At 41.3% G+C, this 15,335-nt stretch overlaps 1 protein-coding gene across 1 annotated transcript; it reads right to left on the bottom strand.

Annotated features, from left to right (window-relative positions):
* Positions 1-7,183: 7,183 nt before the first annotated feature.
* On the bottom strand, positions 7,184-15,092 carry ufm1 (ubiquitin-fold modifier 1). The gene is made up of 6 exons (XM_040182392.2): positions 14,913-15,092; positions 14,752-14,808; positions 12,053-12,110; positions 10,671-10,710; positions 9,629-9,661; positions 7,184-8,575 (listed from the first exon to the last, which is right to left on the bottom strand). Coding segments are annotated over exons 1-6 (258 nt in total). The 5' UTR covers positions 14,915-15,092; the 3' UTR covers positions 7,184-8,507.
* Between the last annotated feature and the right edge of the window lie 243 nt (positions 15,093-15,335).

The following is a 15,335-nucleotide window of genomic DNA, read 5'->3' as shown; positions in this document are numbered from 1 at the left end:
CTGCCTCGCTGCGATAACGCTGCATGTGGAGATTCTGGGGTTTGAGCAAACATGGAAATGGGAGAGATTCAAGACTCTGGTCGGTAAATGAGGCAGCATGAGGTTTAACCAGCCATCAGGTTGCTGCTTTTGCAACATCTTGGCGTGCATACTTCCAATGACAAAAGGCATTCTCCTCTTATTATGAAAGAACACATTCTTCATTCATGAATATTCAGCAGCGAAGCGGCATACATCTTCTTTTTTTTGTGTTGGTATTGACTTGCCTCTGACTTGACAATATGCTTTTGCAAATGTCCAGCAGGGTCCATAATCAGCATATTGTACGAGGAGAAGGAGAAGAACAATATTGCAGCCGCTGTTCATTCATTCATAGTGCAAATAGGCCCAGAACACATTTTCTATTGCAAGCACACAGTGGTTTGTGCTGTGAGATTTGTTATTTTACATTGTTTTCTACAATCGAAGAAAATACACATTTTTACCTACTTGCCAATCAATGTTACATAGAAGACATTTGCAGCTAAAACCTTACAACACAATGTGTATATTAATGCTTCATGAATAACAAACCATTAAAGTTTGTAATGTTTTTCAGAAACCTGTAATACGAGTGTACCAGTACTTGAAAGTTAAGAGCATTTTCACTGATAAAGCTGTACTTTTATGTGTATAGTGTACACCACGGGATCTGAATACCTCACTTCCTCCTGCGTGTACACATCACACAGCTGTTACTCCCATCCTTTCAACGCTCGACATCAATGAAAGGAGCCAGCCACCCGTCACTCTGCGCTCCGTCCACGCCGTCTTCATCAGCGCACAGAGCCCGTTGCTCCTCGAGGAGGCCCACGCATGAAAGCGATGCTTTGACATGCAAAACCACCGTTTTTTGCGCCACTGCAGAACCAACCTGCAATTACGTTTCGTCTGGGTCAGCTGAAAGTGCAATGGGAATGGCACAGCAATTGAACAGATTCCCATCTGGTCTCCATCTCTGTTGCCTTATTAAAGACGTGGACACACAAAAAGAAAAGAGAAAAAGAAGGCGTTCAGAGGACACACCGTGAGCTCTTTTCCTCCAAACAGGCATCTCGGTGGCGGCGCTGCTCTGTAATCATCAGCACAACGGCCGTGTGAGTTTGCACTAAGTGCCATTCTGGTAAACGTTTACTGTGCTGTGAAACCGGCAGCTTGTTACTGCGTTTACACTACAGATGCTCAGTGCTCCTGAAGGCTTTTGGCCTTCAGTTAGAGGAACAAGGTTTTCATTTAGAATTAGAGGGGAATTGGGTAAATATCTGTTGTTTCGGGATCTGTTTCTACAATAATTGCCCTGATCAATGCGAGGCTAGACAGGCTTTCAGTGGACCACTTTGCCATCCACTTGACTTTTTTTGAAACCATGGTTGGACTTTTACGGTAACAGCACAAACCTCTACGTGGAACCGTCGGTATTAATAACTTGTTTACAGCTCACATGTAAATGTTTTGCTGGCGGTTTGGCTTTTGGGGACGCGCACCTTGACAGGACATATACTCTCTCTATTTCCTGATATTTCCAAGAAGTTATGAGTTTAATAAGGAACAGGCCTGCCACACTCCATCACGCATCAGACGAAGCCGCCAGCCCCGGAGGCAGTTTGAAGCGGTAGATGTCTGCGCTCCGTGTGGGAAACCATTGGCTGTCGGAACCTTTGCAGTTGTTGTTGCTGTGAACTGGAAATATTGGCCCGGTGATGAAGAGGAGAACAGAGAGTTGAAGACTTAAAACCAATGAAACATTTCACAGCACATTTTCAAAAACATCCATTTTAATTGTTTTTCTATTTTTACAACAAGCGGTTTTTGGAGCGTTGAAGAGACCTCCTAGAGAAGAACATTGAACCGGGTTCGAGTCCCGGCTGCAAGTCGAAGTGTCCCTGAGCAAGACACCTAACCCCTAATTGCTCCCCGGGCAAAAATGTAAAAGCCAGGGGTTTAAAGTGTAATGTAAAGTCGCTTTGGATAAAAAGCGTCAGCTAAATGACCTGTAAGGTAATGTAATGTAAAAGAACAAATTATTTTTTTTAATTTTATTATTATTATTTTTTAGTACTCGCTGCACAGAAAGTTACACAAAAAACAATTTAGTCTGTAAAGTATCAGATTAATAGAGTCTTAAAAGTTAACAAGAGAAGTTTTAGTCATGTTACAAAAATGAATAAACTAAATAACAACTAAATAATTATTTTTTATAGGCTACTGCCCCCTGGTGGTAAAGAGCAGCAGCAGCATTCCAGGAATAAGCTCACGGTTCAAGTATGAAACGTTTTAAATTTTTTTAGTAAAGTTCTTTTCACAGGGATGTTTTTCTACTGATTACAAACATGGCTTTTAAATTAAAGTTGTTGCAACGACACAGGGAGCCACAAACAGTAACAGGGACTTTTCCACATAGCGTATGTGAGATTATGAGAAAGACACACTGTAGAAAGTCGACGGAGATCCACGTTCAATCTAAAAGCCAAATTCAGACACGATTTCCACCCTGACATTTCATGCACCAGTTTGCTCTCTTCGTTTTGTCCAAATTCCTGAGAAGAAAAGAGAACAAAAGGGGGAAAGTCTCTGGGCCTAATAAAGTTCCAGCCGTCACGTACTGACGACCAGAACAGAAGGTTAACAGTTCATACAATATTTTACTTTACGCCAACTCTGTTCTTTCCTCAGTTTAAATGAGCGGTTTCCAGTCGACTAACACACACACACACACACACGCACACTCACACACCAGCCTGATCTCCAAAACCTGTTCGTAAAAATGTATACGAAAATCTTGAACATACAAATTCGTAGTGATACACACGAAATAAATACGGACTGCAGCTGATGACGTCACCCCATTCAAAGTGAATGGGGACCTGCACCCCGTAAACACATGATTGCATTTTTAACGAGAAATCAATGTTAACTTGTAAGAATAGAATACTAACCCTAACGCCCTCAAAAAATCCAACATGGCGGAGAGACGTTCACTCAAGAATCCGCCATGTTGTTCACTCAAGGGGCGTGGTTAACCACCGCCAGTTCGTATGTATTGTTACGAATTTGTATGTTCAAGATTTTCGTATACATTTTTACGAACAGGTTTTGGAGATCAGGTTTCGGAGATCACGTTGCACACACATGCTCACGCACATCAGGGAACCAGTTTGATACTGGTGACGGAACGGACGGTGCTCAGCAGAAACTTTAATTCCATCTTATCACATTAGAGTTTACTGTGACAAAAAGAGAAAGTGGCACCATGAATATCCTCAGCAGTGTGCGAGGAGGTAAAAGATCCATTAAATGAGAAATTTACCCCATACAATACACCTTTAAACCGGTCTTTGAGAATACATTTATATGTGTTGGCTAGATTTAAGCAAACCTAAAACGAATGGTTGAAGAATGGCCAGAGCTGCCTGACCGACAGAAGCACCATCGTCCTGCGCTTTGAGGTTTTTGTCCATCCTGCATTGTACTTGTTTTAAGTTGGTTGATTCGGAAGAGACAGATTTAAAAAATAATGGTGAAAATTGAAGCCGCCGAGGGAGAGATATTCTGACTTTTCGGTCTCCATATGAAGACTGACACTCAATTATGTCCGACATTAGAGCCTCTAAAAGCCAATTTTCTTGAAAGCCCACCGCTCCAATTTCTATCAGACTCTCTTTCAAATATTTAACTCACACGTCCAAGCCGAGGAATCCCTGTTGACACCATCAGATTTTCTTCTCAGACTCCACAGAGCTACCAACAGAACCACAGAAGGACTAATACGACTGACTCCCATTGGAGGAACACATTATCCTCGGATGTAAATTCACCTCTTATTTCATGGCTCTATTGAGAGTCAAATTGTCAAGACCCCATTATGATATGTGCTTAATGGAGGATTAAGATAGCTGGTATTACTTTTGTTATGCAAATTACATTTAAACTGACATTTACTTTTTAATCCATTTCTTCCTCCAGTGAGACACATCTTAATTCATTCTAGAGGCACATGAATCATCTGATCAGGACCAGTTCACTTCCTTCCAATTGGTGACTCGTCATCCTATCTAACGAGTTTTAAAAAATACCTTCGGCCTCTCCTCATTGGCTGTGGCTCTTCGTCCAATGGTCCATTCAAGTTGGTAGAATGACACGTTAGCTGAGTGTTGCCTTTTGGACATAAAATGAATCGTTCCTTTTTGTATCTCCTCTAGTTTTTCTAAGAGTACAGACCCGGTTTCTGTTGAGGAACACTATTCCCCCTATAAATGATCATGCCATAACCAGCATTGAGATGATGTATGACAAGTTTTCAACTTCAAAAGACTCTCAAAAGCATTTCAAAGTCGCCCAACTAAACCGTTTTTCTCCGTTGACTGAAGTGGTCTCCTGAATCTACTGAGGCAGCACCAGAGCTAATCTTTTATAATCCCCTCGTTCTTCATATATCTCCTCTCTCTGCACCAACTTTGAGTACCAATGTGTTTAAAGGGTTTGTGGAAGGGATAATAAGCCACTCGGAGAGTGTGTTCTGAGGACACAACGGCCACAGGCCGAGTTTTGGTCGGTCAGAACCAAGAGAAAAAATTTAGTGTAAACATATAGTGTGAGAGGCTTCACAAATGCTTTCTATCTCTGTCCCGTCTTGTTTTGTTTTTAGCTATTCTTCCCGTGTGGATTCATGAGGCCATTTTGGTCGTCCGCCTCTTTGGTTTGGACTAAATAACTCATCAAATGTTGGATTTTTTTCTTTTTTGGTGAAATCTGTTTGCCTTAGAAATTTGAAACACGCTTTAGGGCCACTTGGGTCAACATTTGTTTATTACCAAATACTTGCATAACCTTTGTCTTTCCCATTGCCATGGCTGTACTTTGTGTTCTGAGCTAATTAGGAAGCTGACAGGTTCAACTAATAATGAAGGAGGAAAAAAAATACACCTGATGAACAATTATGTCTGAATTGTGGAATATACCACTGTTTATTGTTAAATGCATTATAATATGTATATAATCTAAATAAATTACAATAATAGGTCATTTATGCGAAAGCCTGTACATGCGGCATCTGTATAATATATATAATAAATATATGTATAATATAAAATTGAGAGATGCGCTAAAATACTCCCTTATAGCCACAATTTTTATCTCACTGGAGCTTGAAGAATTTATTATATTTCAGAGGCAGATCTAAGAAGAATCATCATCCTATTGGCGAAGTTATGCCGAGTGTTTATTACTGAATTGTAGCATATCTAAATATGCTGGATGCTTAAATATCTACAATAAACCAAGACTAACCAGTAGACGTTCTGCAAAGGAAGATATAGATGAAGATAAATCACTGTGTGTGCTTCCAAAAGTTCTCCATCCAGCTGCCGTACTCATTTCCAAACAGAAGGGGGCAGAATAAGGTCATTCGTATAATTAAATCATCTTGACACAGAACCCCAAAGCCCCCCCCCCCCTCCCCCTGAGGTTCCACCTGGCTGTGTGCAGGTGGGGATTGAGGTTCCGGCTCATTTGCCCCCCCACACACACACCCGCATACACGTGTGTACTGCATGTTTTTGACTGACAGATGTGTGAGGTTGGCTTGAATCTGAACTGGATGTGCGGTGAGATGGTTGTGTGTTTCTCTGTGTGTCTTACTGATCTGAGGCGGCTGGTTGTATCCGCTCTGTGTCTGTGGAGGAGCACAAGGGCCCCGTTTCTTCATCCTGCTTCCTGTTTGCCTGCACGTCAGCCATGTTTAAAACTAAGACCTTCAAACCATTCTCTGACTGGACCAACTTCGATTACAGGTCAAATCAATCAAAAGTTTGCTCTTAGAACCACAACTCAAGCGGATTTTTTAACAGAAGATTACACACGTATAGCTTAACTGTAGAACGTTGTGAAGCTACTTGTTCATGCGTCTGGCTGAATAAGTATTAGAACATGAGCAAGAGGGGGAAACATCTGCCGGAGGGTTTGAGAGACGTGGAGGACAGGCCTGCCCACGCTCAGTGGCTCAGTTCAGTGCAACCCAATTAACCCGCTACTGTTTCCTCCAAATCAGATGCGCGCACACAACCCCAACTCCCTTTCTGTTTGCGTTACCTCATTTCAACTGAAGACTCCCACAGTTTTTTTTAGCCGGACGCTCGGCCCGACCATGATGCAGCATCCGCCTGCAGGATCTGTCCCACAGCAGAGTCAATAGACTGCTTTTCATCATTACGCTCCCTGTGGGCCTCGATGGACTTGCAGACACCTGGAATGGTTGTGCGTGGGATGCAGTGGTGATGGCAGATAAAATAAAAAGAAATTTCTCTTGTGTGAGTCCCAGTCAGGACGACTTCATTTGGGCAACTGTGAGCAGTGCTTCCCCCGAAGTATCTTTCTACCTCGTTGGTTGCAAACATGAAAGATTCAGCACCAATTATGCTTAAGTGTGCAATTTTAATTTCATGCCTAAAAGGACGCAGAATCAGATAAAATGACCAGATTTCTTCTTTTAATTACATTTTGTTCTTGTGCCCAAGAGTAGGTTAAGAAAAAGAAAAAACACCAAGTTTTAATTTAACCAGGACACATAGTGGTTATAGATATCTGCAATATGTTGTTATCAATTGCAACAATTAAAATGTTTTAGGTCAACACTAAATCCGGTGTATCACATTTGCTGGGGCTCCGTGTGGTCTTTTCCTATTTCAGGAGGAGGTTTCTGCTGAATGTACCCAGCAGGGACTTTGATTAAAATAAATGAGAAAATCCATCTGGAAAGGCCCTCCAGTACACCCTTCCCCCTATCTGGGTCTCCATCTTAATGGATGGGGAGGCACAACGGTGTGCTATCTCTTGTGCATTACAGCGTGAAAGTAACATTATTCTCTCTAGCCTTTTAGTCTTTTAAAAAAGTATGGTTTCCCAGGCTGGAGAACGGAACAGATTCTGAAACAAATGAATCGGAACCTTCTCTGAAAAACTGTTTAATGTCCAGTGGATAATAAATACTGTTCCCTTGTTAATCAGCCAGAGAAACAATGAAGCATATTTTAGAATAAAACACTGGTCCGCTCATTAGTCAGGATTTTGTTTTGGATGAGAGTAATTCTAATATAACATGAAGGTATTATTTCAGGTCGTGGGAAAGGAGAAAACACATGACCCACAATTGCAATTAAACAGTGAATTTATTTCCACATCATAACTGATGTTTTGGGGCGGCACGGTGGCGTGGTGGTTAGCACCGTTGCCTCACAGCAAGAAGGTCCTGGGTTCGATTCCGCCCAGTGGCCTTTCTGTGTGGAGTCTGCATGTTCTCCCCGTGTCTGCGTGGGTTCTCTCCGGGTTCTCCGGCTTCCTCCCACAGTCCAAAGACATGCTCTGGGGATCAGGTTAATTGGGGACTTTAAATTGCCCGTAGATGTGTGAATGGTTGTATGTCTCTGTGTTAGTCCTGCGATTGGCTGGCGACCAATCCAGGGTGTACCCTGTCTATCGCCCGAAGTTAGCTGGGATGGACTCCAGCCCCCCCGCGATAAGCGGGGGGGCTGGATAAGCGGTTTGACGATGGATGGAACTGATGTTTTGGTTATGTGGGATGAATAACTATATAGCCATTGGGACACATTCTGGAGCCTCCACATTTATATTATAGCTGTTGGGATGCCGGCCTTGTTTATTCACCACCTGCTGCTCAGCGCCTAATTAAGTTAGCAGTGCATATTAAATAGTTATAATACTCAATAGTCTTTTTACATTTATTCTGGGACGAGTCATAATACATGGCTTGAAATACACAGACAAAGCATTGGGGGAGTACAAACTGACAGAGGGCAGCAAAGATCCACAAGGCAGCACTGAGTGACAGAAGTAAATGTTGCTTGAGTTATGGAAGGAGCTGCTTCACCAAGTACCGAGTACAGAACCATGATGAGAGTTTATTCATCTTGTGTTTGAGGAGTACTGACTGAATAGCCTCAATAATGTTGTTTATCAAAATATGTAAAGAGATTGAATTTACCTGCACATCAACAGCCACGATGGTCCCTAAGAGCATGTATTTTGCCATCACCTCAGGACCGATAAAGACAACAGTAAATATTGCAATGCAGTCATGTTGTGTTGTCAGCTGTACTGATTTGGTGTCATTTACAAAAGGTACAAAAGTTGAATCAGTTGTTGATTTTACCTAAATCCTTTCCATGGTGCATCTGCTGCGTTTGTTTATATTAATGACAGAGTGGCTGTGGAAACTCTAGATGTCACGCCAATCTTTTTAATTCAATTACACAAACTGAAATAGATGACTGAGAATAAAGAAGCAGGTTGCATGCAATTGTGTGTGTGCATTTCATCTTCCAAGTTTAAATATACATATTCTCTTGTGAGTCACCATCAGTTGTGGGCCAGAAGATAAAACACGCCGAGGTGTTTCCTGGGTCTCGAGCGTTATGCGATCCTGCCGGGTGAGTCACTGTCGTCAACTAGGAGCATCAGTCTCCTCCCACTCGGTCTCTGGGAATGATGCGCAGCTCTGAGCCATGCTTAAGAAAAACATTGCCTGCAACACAGAATGGAGCGCCATAAAAAGTTCAGTTTATAGCCGCTGTTCTTCACAAAGGGAGCTTTTTACTGGCAGTGAAGCTGATGCAGTAAAAAATAAAATCATCAACTTTTCTAACTGTTACAGGACGTTAACCCTAATATGAAGATGAAATACAGTAATGCAACTAAAATGCTATGTTGCCTGCTCTCTGCAGTGAACCCAGTCATCTACTATACACAGCTATTCTTGATTCACAAGGGGAATGTTAAATCAAGTGAATTCTGACTAAACGGCTCGGTGTACGTAGTTCGCCTCCAGTAAGAAGCCTTTAAAAAAGAAATGTAACATTAACTACTCGGTCTCATGAGGCACGGCATCCATACTCATGAATCTGTACACGAACACATGAATGTCAGTCTAATTAGGGTTGTTTAAGTAACTCAAGTTTATCCAACACCAATATGAATAAATAAATGTGGCTGGACAATTAAGCAGGCCCATGGTTGGTCGCATTATGGTGCAATATTACTTCACCCTCAGGTTAGGGACGGATTAAGTGAAGTTGCTCTACAAATAAACATTTTAAAAACATCCTTCACAGGACAGCATCATGTTCTTCTTCTGAATATTTCTCCTGTGTCAGTGATTGATTTCTGTCCTTTACTTAAATCACTGACCACTGCTCGACATCTATGGCCTTTTTACATTCTACCCTTCAAATCGGATTTAAATAAGATCATAATAGCTGTGACTTGATTTTTTTAATTACCTCTAGGGGTTACTTTTCTTTGCCCTCTTTCTACAACCGCCCACATAAGTCACTGCTACTGAGAGCTTTATCAAATGAATCTTTAATCTCTACCAAAGAGCCTTATGAAACATGCTTTACTGTCGTTCTGCTTGGAAGGCAGCACATTGAAAGAGCTTTAAAAAGAGCCCCGAGGTTGATTATGTGTCCATGAATCTCAAAATGCTAAAACGAAAGGAAAATCACCATATATATATGGGCTTTTGAGGAGATAAATATATATATAAAATACATTATGTGGAAAGCATTCAATGACTCACCTGCTGTCTGAGCAGGGTTAATTCCTATTCCATCTGTGGGCAAACATGGAAGAAAAAGACAACCGTTTAGAACTGAGATATTGTCAGGCAGACGACATTAGTATATAAATGGAAAATTACACCGTCCCAGTTTATGCACAATGGTACTGCAACGGGCAAAACAAATAAAACAAATCAACGTGTGCCTCAGCAGCAGGCAGCAGACCAGCGATTCATTCTGCACTGATAAATCAAAAATTCTAATTTGACCTAGATGACATTACATTTTCAACACAAATCCCATCTCAATCTTATTTGGCAACAGTGTTCCGTCCAACTATTCCCACCGCACCCTGAACATGTCACCAGTCTGTGAGAAAGTACGTCGTGCGGATTTCCTCTGAATTTCAGTTTCTCAACTGCCAAACACTGTCGGCAGCAGCGCTGAACAAGGAGCACAATGAGGTTTGAGGAGGCGCTGCCTGCTTTAATTTGTGGAAAGGGTTAGGGTGTCTGATGATACAGAGCTGAAGGAAGACGCGGCTGGACTTTACAGCAGAATGCCAATGGGGATTTCAGGGAGCATTTAAACCGTATTTCCCAAACGGAAAGAGGGCAAGGGACAAGAAATAATTTATTCTATTTTATTATTAAGTATGATATTATTATTGTTAACTCTTTTCACTTAAAGCATTCTACAATGTGTTTTTTATATTACAAGTTTCTTTTTAGCCAAGGTACTCTAATCAACTTTAAAATCAATATCTTGTGTAACAATATTGATTTAATGGGGTCATTATAGAAAAATACTGACTGACGGCGGGAGCAGGACTGATTTGAACACATTTTAGCACATTTAGCGTCACACTGCCGCTAAAAGCTTTACTTGGTTAGAGCTCTTTAAAATCCTCACAGCAGAAACTTTTTCAAAAGGTACCTGTTCAAACACACGGTTTCTCAGTAATGAGAAGATAAGATCCACAACAACAGTCCAGCTGATAAACGTATCCCTTTTGCCGACGAGAGTAAACTGAAAGTTGAAAAACTTTCCCTCTAAACTCACCATTTGTTATTATTGCACTGGTTGCTGATGGCACTTTGAACTGGAAAAAGAAAAACCATTAGTGGAATTCACAACATTGACATTTGGGAAACTTCAGCAGCATTCAAATATTTTAAATGTTAAAATCCAATTTCCAAATGTGAATGAAGAAAATCTTTTTCATTGAGTAACGGGTACCGAGGCGCCAATTCTTTTGCCCGAAACCTTCAAACCTGGAGCACGTGCACGTGCACGGACACACACACACACACACACACACACACACACAATGCCAGGGGAAAAGATAGCCACGCTTCAATTTCTGGAATAAAATCACTCAGCATGGTCACAATGTGTGTCCTAATGTGGGCTGGTGAGATTTGCAGTGGAGGGTTAGACGGGGCAATGTGTCACCATGGCGATAAGGCTGGCTAAACGCTGCTCTCCAAACTACTGGCCAGGTAGCTCATGCAGCACATCACGAGTGAAGGGTTGTTGAACTCTTCTTCTCGTAGCATAAAATGTGACAAAATTATGTTTGAATCACAAACGGTTGTTAATTATTAAACACAATAAATTTACATTTTCACTTATGTCTTTCAGGAACATTGTTCCAACACGAAAGCCTCTGCTATCGTGATGAATGAAAGCACCATTTGGAGTTACAAGTATAAACTTGTAACTGGCTGGAAGGACACTTCCAAAAGACACTTTGTGAACATTTGACAAAACAGCACCTCTATTCTGATTTGGATTTAAACGGACTATTCTACAATAGAGACAAACACACTGTACCAGCGGCACACGAGCGCTGGCAGTCTGCCGTCAGCCACTGCTCTCTGTGTGTGTGTGTGTGTGTGTGTGTGTGTGTGTGTGTGTGTGTGTGTGTGTGTGTGTGTGTGTGTGTGTGTGTGTGTGTGTGTGTGTGTGTCTCTCTCTCACAGGGGCAATTACAGGACCTGTATTGATGTACACGCAGGCAAATCTGTTCGACCAGACGGCCGGACACCGAAACGTATCACGGTTTAAGTTAGGAAAGTAAAGGTTTCGTATACATGCTGACGCCAGATTTTACGAACAAAAAAATGCGGCTTCTCATGAAGAAAAATGAAAGCCTGGTCAATACTAATATACTAGTAATACAAAAACTAGTAGTAGTCTATCTGCATGCATGTTGATGAAATCAGTTAATAGAAAATGTATGTATGTAGGTTTATATGCAATGACTAATACATATTAGCATATACAACATATCTCCAAATTGGACACTAAAGCTAAATTAAATGCAGTCACACATGAAAACTACATCACAGACTGAAACAGTTCATACTGTATCCGGTTCACGTAGCGCCCCCTGTTGATGACTATATACATATTATTAAATTAGCAAACAGCAAGCTTACCTCCTCAGCGGCAAACTTCAAAACTGCCGTGAACGGTGTGCTTTCAGGAACACTTAATCTGCAACAAAACAATGCATCAAACAGGATATATTAAAAACACAGCAATTACATCACCATTTAATTTGTGAAACATGATCGATATCATCTCTCAAACATTTGCCCTGAGCTTAGATCAACAGGTAGCCTGACCGTTTAATTGCTGTGGAGCGAGTCACTTACACCGTAAGAGCTGCAAAAGTGCGATTCTGTATCTCACCGTTTATTGTCACTTCACAGAGAGGAGGAAAACGCATCTCCCAACTCAACGGACTGCAACATGAACTTAACTTTTGTCAGAAGATATGAGACCATTTATGGCATGAGTAGTTATGCGTTTTTCAGGGGGGACAAAAGTAGCTGAGGTCATGCGGTGCAAAATGTATTGATACTCCGTACAGCAGCAAGGTGCTGAGAGAGGAACAAACTAGAAGTAGAAGCTTCACCAGTATGACAGAGAGTGAAAGCTTGTCTCATTGATGTGACCACCAGGTTGCCGTAACAGGGCTGATGCGTTTAAATGTGACCGGTGATTTTGAAAAGAAGATGCATGGATTAATGTGTGAAGTTCACTCTTCTGCCAGGATTTATGCAATACCTTTTTTCCTGTCATTATTATCACTCTATTCGTGCTCACACATGAACACCGGCAGCGAGAATAGACTTCCTGTCAACACTTCAGGGCTAGAATATTCTGCGTGGCCTGCGTGCATTGCTAGAACATATTCAAATTAGAGAATTCAATGTCAAGCACTGATGGGAAATTGGACCATGTATTACACCGGAAAAAATGTCTGGAAGGAAAAGAAAGACGCTAAAAGTACAGTTTTTACTAGGGGTGTAACGATTCATTTTAACAACGATTCGATTCGCGATTCATGGTTGCCGATTCGATTCATGGACGATCTGGGTTAATTTAGAACGATTCAATTTGATTCGATTCAGTGACTTGAAATCGATTCAGTAACTTTACTGGACAGTGCAGGCAAAGTTTCCGAGATCCCTGTTGTTTCTTGTAAGGAAATCAGGTTTAAATTAAGTATGGATATTATAAACAAGCAAACAACACTTAATGGCAAATGTATTAACCTTTTATTTGAATCAAGTGCAATTTTCAATGTAAACATTACACAATAATTACAAAATGTTTGGATCAATTCACAGAACCCCGGATTTTCAACCACGTTGTAGGGTCGCATGTCTTTACAGATAAACTTGGCAATTGTTACTGTGATGTTGAGTTTGGTGCTGGCGAGGCCTGAGGTGTCTGCAGAGCTGGAGTTACCTGCTGCTGCTGCAGCGGTAACGCTGCTGGAGGTCCTGACTGTCGGCGTTGTTTAATCCCACGGCGCCTTAGTAGATGGCTGGAAAGATTCGTCGTGTTTCAGTGTTTTTTTTATTTGTCTTCTACATATTCTACAAACAGCGACCGACTTATTTAGAACACCTCCGTGTTTGCAAAAGCCAAAATGTTTCCACACGCTGGATCGATAAGTTGGTTTGTAAATGTCTCGCTCGCAGTCGTCTCCTCCACGCTGTGTTTAGTTGTTGTTCCGAGTTTCGCGCGGCTGCCGCTGCGTACCGATGACGTCACAGACAGGCGGACTGAATCGAGTAACGTTTAACGTGTCTAAAGTGCTAAAAAAACAAAACAAACAAACACACATCCATACCGTTTTTGTACTTAAATCCAATGTGCAGTTTCCAAGTATCGATACAATTGATTATGTACCATTTCAATCGATTTGTAATCGATATATGTCGTCCGGGATGCAGATTTGCGGAGCACAGATCGATTCAGTTGGATCGCAGGAATATAAATCGATTAAACGATTCAGTGAATGAATCGTTACACCCCTATTTTTTACAGTCAAGACATTTTGAGCCCAGGCAGATCATGGCTCATTACAGAACCATAATTAACGTGCACAATATCAATAAATAAATGAAGGGGTCCGAAATCCACCACAATTTAAAATATCAAGAATTAAAAAATATTTAGCTAACATTTAGTATTGTATAATTGGTTGAGTAAATATAGCAGAGTAACATAGGATACTCATACAGGATCATCATACACACTCTTCTAACCAGCTGTGACTTGAAACAAGATGACCTGATCTCGATGCAACACAATGCAAAAGGTTATTTAAAAAAAAACGTTTTGCAGAGTTTGACTTTAAATGGCGTTGTCAAATGAATCTACTGAATGGGACATTTTGTGTGACACTTAAATCACATACATGACGTAGGACGTGGAGCATGAACAAAACGTTGTGACGTCACAAATCGGAAGCATGACACATGTGTGACGCGGAGACTGAAAATGTCTGTCTTAAAGAGAATTATTGTGTCCAGAGGTAACATGTTTGGAATCAATAATATTCCCCATCCATGTTTGAGATGGGCAGACCTGGACAGATACATTGCATCGCTCTTTAGGGTTTTACCACTGTTAACCTAGCTGTTGGGCTCAGAACCAGCATGTAAATCAGCTTTACACCAACATGTGTTCAGTGACCACGTTCTCTGAAGCTAGAGGTGAGGACACCAGCGTGACACACCGATATCTGCAGCAGCAGTTACGCGTAAACGTAAAATGAAACAGTAAAAAGACTGAAATGCAAGTGGATGCAATACGTTAAAAGATGAGCTGTACTCACACTTTGTATGGAAGCCGGGGGTCCGACGTCAGTGTGATTTTAAACGTTACTTTAGACCTAATGCAGGGGACGGAAATGTCGTTATTAGCGCCGTCATGTTGGCTAACGAATATGAAATGGATTCAGCGAAAGAAATAATCAGAAAAAGGACAGAAACTGACATTTTCAGGGCGAGGCGACTCCGTCTTCAAGCTGTTTATACACACCCGGAAGTCACAAGGACCCTTTGGTACACGTCATCCATTTAGTTTGGTTTTTGACACATATCTGATTTTTAAAAATTCTTTTCAACGTTACATACACTTTCTTTTTGATACGGTGGTATTTGGTCGATATTCTGCAAGTATTCTAAAAGCATGCAAGGTATTAATCATAATTTTTACTGTCAGGCAATATAGCGAACGACTAAGAGTTGCCGTAAATGACGACATAAGGCGCACTGACATGTTCTTCGGGAGAGAATTCAGGGATTTGGTCCAAAGTATACTTGAGCAAAAGAATTCAGGACAGCAAACTTGAAACTAGCAGCCAATACAAACTCGCATCCTATTAAATAACCTCCCCTACTTAGTATGTAATTAACC

Source organism: Gasterosteus aculeatus, chromosome 7, assembly GCF_964276395.1.
Source record: "Gasterosteus aculeatus chromosome 7, fGasAcu3.hap1.1, whole genome shotgun sequence".
NCBI classification, from domain to species: domain Eukaryota; kingdom Metazoa; phylum Chordata; class Actinopteri; order Perciformes; family Gasterosteidae; genus Gasterosteus; species Gasterosteus aculeatus.
The sequence above is the reverse complement of the archived record's forward strand: the minus strand, read 5'-3'. Positions and strand labels throughout refer to the sequence as shown.

What these genes read in the sequence shown, in the direction of transcription:
- ufm1 (XM_040182392.2), bottom strand. An exon ending in CCCCGGCTTCCATACAAAGT is followed by an intron (nt 12,111 to 14,751) that starts GTGAGTACAGCT and finishes GTTTTGTTGCAG; the next exon opens with ATTAAGTGTTCCTGAAAGCA. An exon ending in CAGTGCAATAATAACAAATG is followed by an intron (nt 9,662 to 10,670) that starts GTGAGTTTAGAG and finishes GTTTGCCCACAG; the next exon opens with ATGGAATAGGAATTAACCCT.